This window comes from Chrysemys picta, chromosome 1 (genome assembly GCF_011386835.1).
Source record: "Chrysemys picta bellii isolate R12L10 chromosome 1, ASM1138683v2, whole genome shotgun sequence".
NCBI classification, from domain to species: domain Eukaryota; kingdom Metazoa; phylum Chordata; order Testudines; family Emydidae; genus Chrysemys; species Chrysemys picta.
In genome coordinates this window covers 62,132,619-62,139,728 of record NC_088791.1, presented here as the reverse complement: position 1 = coordinate 62,139,728, position 7,110 = coordinate 62,132,619, and the positions used below count along the sequence as shown (strand labels likewise).

The window sequence follows — 7,110 nt, the reverse complement described above, 5'->3', positions numbered from 1 at the left end:
ATATAGTTGTATAGCGGTAGTCCGCTTTCCATTTCAGTTTTACAAAGAGGAATCTGTCTTCAAGCTCTGTTTTCTAATATTCTTTTACAATCCTGTTCTCCAGTACCTCAATCTGATACCTGGCAACACTAACAAACATGGTAACCTTAGGTATGGGAACAGTCCCACTGAAAGACTGATTGAGTATCATCAGCCCATGTGTAATGTAGCTCATGTGCACAAATGTTTTGCAGGATTGAAGGCTATCATTCTACTACTTTGTTAAACATCTCCTTGCACTCTTTATGGTAGGTATTTCCTGCAAGGTGACAATATTTGCTTTCTTAGGCCTGGTCTACACTAGGCGTTTATGTCGAAGTTAGCGCCGTTACATCGAATTAACCCTGCACCCGTCCACACTGCGATGCTATTTAGTTCGACATAGAGGTCTCTTTAATTCGACTTCTGTACTCCTCCCCGACGAGGGGAGTAGCGCTAAATTCGACATGGCCATGTCGAATTAGGCTAGGTGTGGATGGAAATCGACGCTAATAGCTCCGGGAGCTATCCCACAGTGCACCACTCTGTTGACGCTCTGGACAGCAGTGCGAGCTCGGATGCTCTGACCAGCCACACAGGAAAAGCCCCGGGAAAATTTGAATTGGAATTCCTTTTCCTGTCTGGCCAGTTTGAATTTCATTTCCTGTCTGGACATCGTGGCGAGCACAGCAGCACTGGCAACGATGCAGAGCTCTCCAGCAGTGATGGCCGTGCAGTCTGTGAATAGAAAGAGGGCCCCAGCATGGACTGATCGGGAAGTCTTGGATCTCATCGCTGGGTGGGGCGATGAGTCCGTGCTTTCTGAGCTGCGATCCAAAAGAAGGAATGCAAAGATCTACGAGAAGATCTCTAAAGCCATGGCAGAGAGAGGATACAGCCGGGATGCAACGCAGTGCCGCGTGAAAATCAAGGAGCTGAGACAAGGCTACCAGAAGACCAAAGAGGCAAACGGACGCTCCGAATCCCATCCCCAGACATCCCGTTTCTACGAGGCACTGCATTCCATCCTCGGTGCGGCCGCCACCACTACCCCACCAGTGACCGTGGACTCTGAGGATGGGATAGTGTCCACGGCCGGTTCCTCGGACATGTTAGGGGACAGGGAAGATGAGGAAGGAGATGAGGAGGGCGAGGCAGTCGGCAGCGCTCACAACGCTGATTTCCCCGACAGCCAGGATCTCTTCATCACCCTTACAGAGATCCCCTACGAAGCGTCCCCAGCCGTTACCCCGGACACAGAATCTGGGGAAGGATCAGCCAGTAAGTGTTGTAAACATCTAAACATTTATTTTTAACAAAACAGGAATATTAACAATTAAAAGAATGGGTTGTTCATGATTAGTGTGCCCTAGGCGCTTAACGGTTTAGTCATGGGCAGTGCAAGTTTTGAAAAAAAATCTAGCAATGTCCGGTTTTCAGTGATTGTCCTGCACAAGCCGCTCTACTGTTTATTCCCTGCTACTGCAGCTACAGTAAAATGCGGTCTATATGTCCGGGGATAGAGCAGTAATCCTCCTGGGACATCTCGATGAAGCTCTCCTGGAGGTAATTTGAAAGCCGTTGCATGAGGTTCCTGGGGAGAGCGGCCTTATTGGGTCCTCCGAAGTACAACACGTTGCCGCGCCACGAGACTATCAAGTACTCGGGAATCATTGCTCTGCACAGCAGGGCGGCATACGGCCCTGGTCTTTGGAGGCTTTCCCGGAGCATTCTTTGTCTGTCGCTCTCAGAGATCCTCATCAGGGTGATGTCGCCCATGGTGACCTGCTTTGAATTAGGTAGGGGAATGTTAGTGTTGGGACTGCTTTCACGTTCCTTTACCGAACTGTAACCGCTGGTTTGTAGCCACGCGGTGGAGGCGGGAGAGGGGCAGCCGAAAGGGATCGTTCCCGGGGACAGCCGCGAGGGGGTGGGACAGGGGCAGAGTTCCCGCTTGCCGGATTGCTGGCAGCAGGAACTGACATTGCTTTAAATGGGAAATGAGGCCAGTGGTAATATAAAAGTTTTAAACTGCCACAAGTGTACGGCTTACCATGTCTGCCTGCAACAGAAATTCCGTTGTCCTGCCCCGCTTCTCAAATGTGCTGTGCAAGACCCCAGGCACTGAATGCGAAGGCCGAGAATTCGACCTTGTGCTGAGTGCGCATGTGATAGGTGCTGTGCACGGTCTTGTTCACAGAGAAAGACTATGTTCTTTGTTCACAACTACATTTATCTTTCTGAGGAATTTACTCCCTTTTTCCCATTCCCACAGCCACATCTGCGACTGTCTCACAACCTAGCCTGGAATCACACTCCCAGAGGCTAGCGCGGATTAGGCGTAGGAAGAAGAGGACACGGGAGGACATGTTCTCTGAGCTTATGGCCTGTTCCCAAGCCCAGGCAGCACAGCAGACCCAGTGGCGGGAGAACTTGACCCGAATGCACCAAGCCAACATGGATCGGGAGGAGAGGTGGCGGCAGGAAGACCAGCAGGCGACTCAAACGCTGCTTGGACTACTGAGGGAGCAAACGGACACGCTCCGGCGCCTTGTGGATGTTCTGCAGGAACGGAGGCAGGAGGACAGAGCCCCGCTGCAGTCCATCTCTAACCGCCCTCCCCCGCCACCAAGTCCCATACCCACCTCACCCAAAGTGCAAAGAAGGAGAGGCGGCAGAGTCCCTGCTAACTCTCACTCCACCCCTGCAGAGAGCTCTAGTAGCAGAAGGCTCTCATTTCCCAAAATTTGAAAAGTTCTTTCCTTCCCGCCTGACACAAGCCCCCGTCCAAGTTTCACCTCCCAATGCCATGTGTAGTTGATAATAAAAAATACGTTTCTGTTAACTACTGTTTCAATCATGTTCTTTTGGAGGAGGAGGGGAAAGGGGGTTGGTAATTGGACAGGACAGTCACCTTTGGCAGGGTACATAGTCGGGGACAGGCACAGCAGCAGGGCACATACACAGTGCAGTGATGCAGTGACTAGTTACCCTGGTTAGTCTGGGAGGTTGTTTTCATGTTATGTTGGGGGGGGGGGTTGCTCTGTGACTTTGTGGAGGGGGAGGGCAGTTACAGATCTTAAGCGCCGGTCCTTAGGCAGGATCACAGAGCCACACAGCAGGGGATCTGTAACCGTCCTCCCCCTGCCACAAAGTCACATAGACCCCCCATACACACAGTCCCGATCAGGAGGGGTGACAGGCTCCGTTGAAACAACCATCCCACCGCAGCGGAGCCTGTCAATCCTTGAGTTTAGAAGCTGCATTCGCGTCACTACACTACACCCGCTCCGCACCACAGTCTGCGTCCCAGTTTTAAAAAATTCCCGCGAAAACAGTATTAAAGAAAACGGCGTGCTTTAACAAAGTAGAACTATTTTTATTTCGAAACGTGTGTTGGAAGGGGGGTGAAGGGGGTATGTAACTGGATAGGATAGTCAACATTAACTGGGTAAAGAAACGGGGGCAGGTTTAGCTTCTCAGTACACAAACTTTAAAGTCACAGGTTACCCTGCTCACTCAGGAACTTTGCTTTCAAAGCCTCCCGGATGCACAGCGCGTCCCGCTGGTCTCTTCTAATCGCCCGGCTGTCTGGCTGTGAGTAATCAGCAGCCAGGCTATTTTCCTCAACCTCCCACCCCGCCATAAAGGTCTCCCCCTTGCTCTCACAGAGATTGTGGAGCACACAGCAAGCTGCTATAACAATGGGGATATTGGTTTCGCTGAGATCACAGCGAGTCAGTAAGCTTCTCCATCTCCCCTTGAGACGGCCAAAAGCACACTCCACCACCATTCTGCACTTGCTCAGCCGGTAGTTGAAGAGTTCTTTTTCAGTGTCCAGGGCGCCAGTATAGGGCTTCATGAGCCAGGGCATTAGCGGGTAGGCTGGGTCCCCGAGGATGACTATAGGCATCTCCACATCCCCAACAGTTATTTTGTGGTCCGGGAAGTAAATACCTTGCTGCAGCCGTCTAAACAGACCAGAGTTCCTGAAAACACGAGCGTCATGAACCTTGCCCGGCCATCCTACGTTGATGTGGGTAAAACGTCCCCTGTGGTCCACCAGTGCTTGCAGCACCATGGAAAAGTATCCCTTTCGGCTAATGTACTGGGTGGCCTGGTGGTCCGGTGCCAGGATAGGGATGTGAGTTCCATCTATGGCCCCACCGCAGTTTGGGAATCCCATCGCTGCGAAGCCATCTATGATCGCCTCCACGTTTCCCAGGGTCACTACCTTTGGCAGCAGTACATCAACGATTGCCTTCGCTACTTGCATCACAACAACCCCCACGGTAGATTTGCCCACCCCAAACTGGTTCGCAACTGACCGGTAGCTGTCTGGCGTTGCAAGCTTCCAGAGGGCTATGGCCACTCGCTTCTGTACACTCAGTGCAGCTCGCAAGCGGGTGTCACTGCGCTTCAGGGCAGGAGACAGCAACTCACAAAGTTCCAGGAAAGTTCCCTTCCGCATGCGAAAGTTTTGCAGCCACTGGGATTCATCCCAGACCTGCAGCACTATGCGGTCCCACCACTCAGTGCTTGTTTCCCGTGCCCAGAATCGCCGTTCCACGGCATCAACATGACCCATTGCCACCGTGATGTCCTCGGCGCTGGGTCCCCTGCTTTCTGAGAGGTCTGTGCTACTCTCAGACTTCAGGACATCACCGCGGTGCCGTAGCCTCCTCGCCTGACTTTTCTGCATCTGCCTCAGGGAAACCTTTATGATAAGCTGCGAGGCGTTGAGAGCGGCCACAACTACAGCAATGGTCGCAGCGTGCTCCATGCTCGCAGTGCTGTGGCGTCCGCGCTGTCAATGACTGGAAAAGTGCGCGAACTGATTTCCCGCCGGCGCTTTCAGGGAGGGAGGGCGGGAGTGATGGACGGATGACGACAGTTACCCAAAAGCACCCTCGACTCATTTTGTTACCCAGAAGGCATTGCCGGCTACACCCAGAATTCCAATGGGCAGAGGGGACTGCGGGAACTGTGGGATAGCTGACCACAGCGCACCGCTTCGAATGTCGACGCTTTCACCGTTAGTGTGGACGCACAAAGTCGAATTATTGTCCTTAGTGTGGACACACACGTTCGACTTTGCAATATCGATTCCAAAAATTCGATGCAAGTAAAATCGAACTACTCTCGTAGTGTAGACAAGGCCTTAGTCTTTTTGTCTAGCACTTTTTTATATACCTACTCATCCAACTCTTATCTACCAGTTGACAGTTAATTGCCTAAATACATGCGTAGGAGACATTTCTTATCTGATGGCTATTTCTTAGCAATGTCTCTCATCATTTAGCACTAATGAGTACTATCTCCCACCTGTGGAATTCAGAGGCCGTCCAGTGTTTGTGCTGGAGGCTCCAGAATTAAGCCACACCCTTCAGCTCAGGCCACCAGAAAAGTTCTTCCAAAGTGGCAGTTATCGGCATTGAGATGACAGCTTGATACAATTTGCAAATAACCTTAAGGAAGTTATATGTTCAAGTCTTCTTGAAGAGAAAGTTTCAATTGTTATAAATTCTATTCCAGGGTGGATTGAATGAAACTACTAACATACAGAAAATGATTGTCAGGAGGGAGCTCCTTTCAGCTGAGATTGAGGACTAGCCAACCCAGCTTCAAGACAAATTAATGAATTTAGCTAGGTTGCAGTAGGACTGTCTGAATGGCCAGCCTGCCTGATTGGCTGAAGAGAACCAGCAGGCCTGCTTTTAAGTTCAGCAGCAGGTCCCTGATTTATTCCTGCAACTGCAACTACTACTGTGCAGGCCTTGCTCCTGTCCTGCTCCAATCCTGCTTCCCTGCTTATTCCCAACTCCGGATCTCACCCCTGGCTCAACTTCTGGTTCTTGAGTCTGTCTCTGACCCTCAGCTCTGCTTCTGAGCTGCTGACTCTGGCTCCAACCACTAGGCCTCACTCCTGTTTTAGCCATTAGGCCTGACTGCCCACTCACAATGATCAGGTAAGAAATTTCTCATTCTGCTGCACAGCTTCTCCTCTCATTCATTACTAATGGGAAATAGTGAGCAGTGAATCACAGAAATAGTGAGAGAAGCAGAATAATTATTAGAGTAATAGACAGAAATAGAATTTCCCCTGCATATAGCTTTGTCATTTAAAGAAATTATATGGAAACCAGCCCAGCAATTCCTTCCTATCAATGGATGCCTCAGTAGAGGAATGGAAACCTACTTTGCAAATCTTCCTCAGATGAGGCGCATACACTTTTCCCCAAAATGCCAGTAGGACCTTAACTCCTTCTTCATAAATAGTAGCCCAGATGCCTAGCATGCCAACTGATGCAGGATTTTTACATCTTGCCTGCAGCAACTTTGGAACCCAAATGCCCTGGCATTTGGATAGAAAGAAATGAACAGGAACAATTGGGGTGTGTGCGTCATATGCTTGAGATATATCTTTAGAATTCCAGGTATGCCCATTTATGCCACAACCTTCTAAAGGCATGCCGAGAATTGGAATCATATGAAAGGAGAACTATTTCCCAGTTATTTGGGGAAAGAAGAACTTACCTTCAATGGACAGGTTTCTGGAGCTATAAGAATAACTTTACTCATGACCACAGTAGGGTCTTCTATGGACAGAGAAACTAATTCCAACCCCCTTTCTTTTGGAGGCAATGGTAACTAGAAAGGCAAACCGGAGTCTTGTCCAATCTGCCATTAAGAATAATCTTGACATTTTGTTGATACTCAGCTGGGGAGTCTTATATACCCACCTAAAGAATGCTGCTGGAGGTGTTACTTACTTTTCTATGGTGCTTAGTTGTAAGACTCCAGTTGAGCATCTTGGAAAAACTCTAGTGAAGCTGAGCTCACCAGAACGTTTCAGTTATAATAACAACTTGTATTACAGTAACATCTGGAGTCCAAGACCCCATTGTGTTGGGCATTGTATAAATAAAGAAATGGTTCCTGCCCCAAGGAACTTTTTGTTTCCCTTCACACTAGAAATATAATTTGACCTGATCAATGACGGAAAATTTCTCGTTGACTACTGTCTAGATCAGGGGTCGGCAACCTTTCAGAAGTGTTGTGCCGAGTCTTCATTTATTCACTCTGATTTAA

General features: G+C 49.5%; 1 protein-coding gene across 1 annotated transcript; it reads left to right on the top strand.

The window, feature by feature from the left end:
- The first annotated feature begins 342 nt into the window (after positions 1–342).
- On the top strand, positions 343–2,897 carry LOC135973713 (uncharacterized). The gene is made up of 2 exons (XM_065558073.1): positions 343–1,299; positions 2,294–2,897. The coding sequence occupies exons 1-2, from the start codon at positions 723–725 to the stop codon at positions 2,767–2,769; spliced, it is 1,053 nt and encodes a 350-aa protein (XP_065414145.1). The 5' UTR covers positions 343–722; the 3' UTR covers positions 2,770–2,897.
- Positions 2,898–7,110: the final 4,213 nt, after the last annotated feature.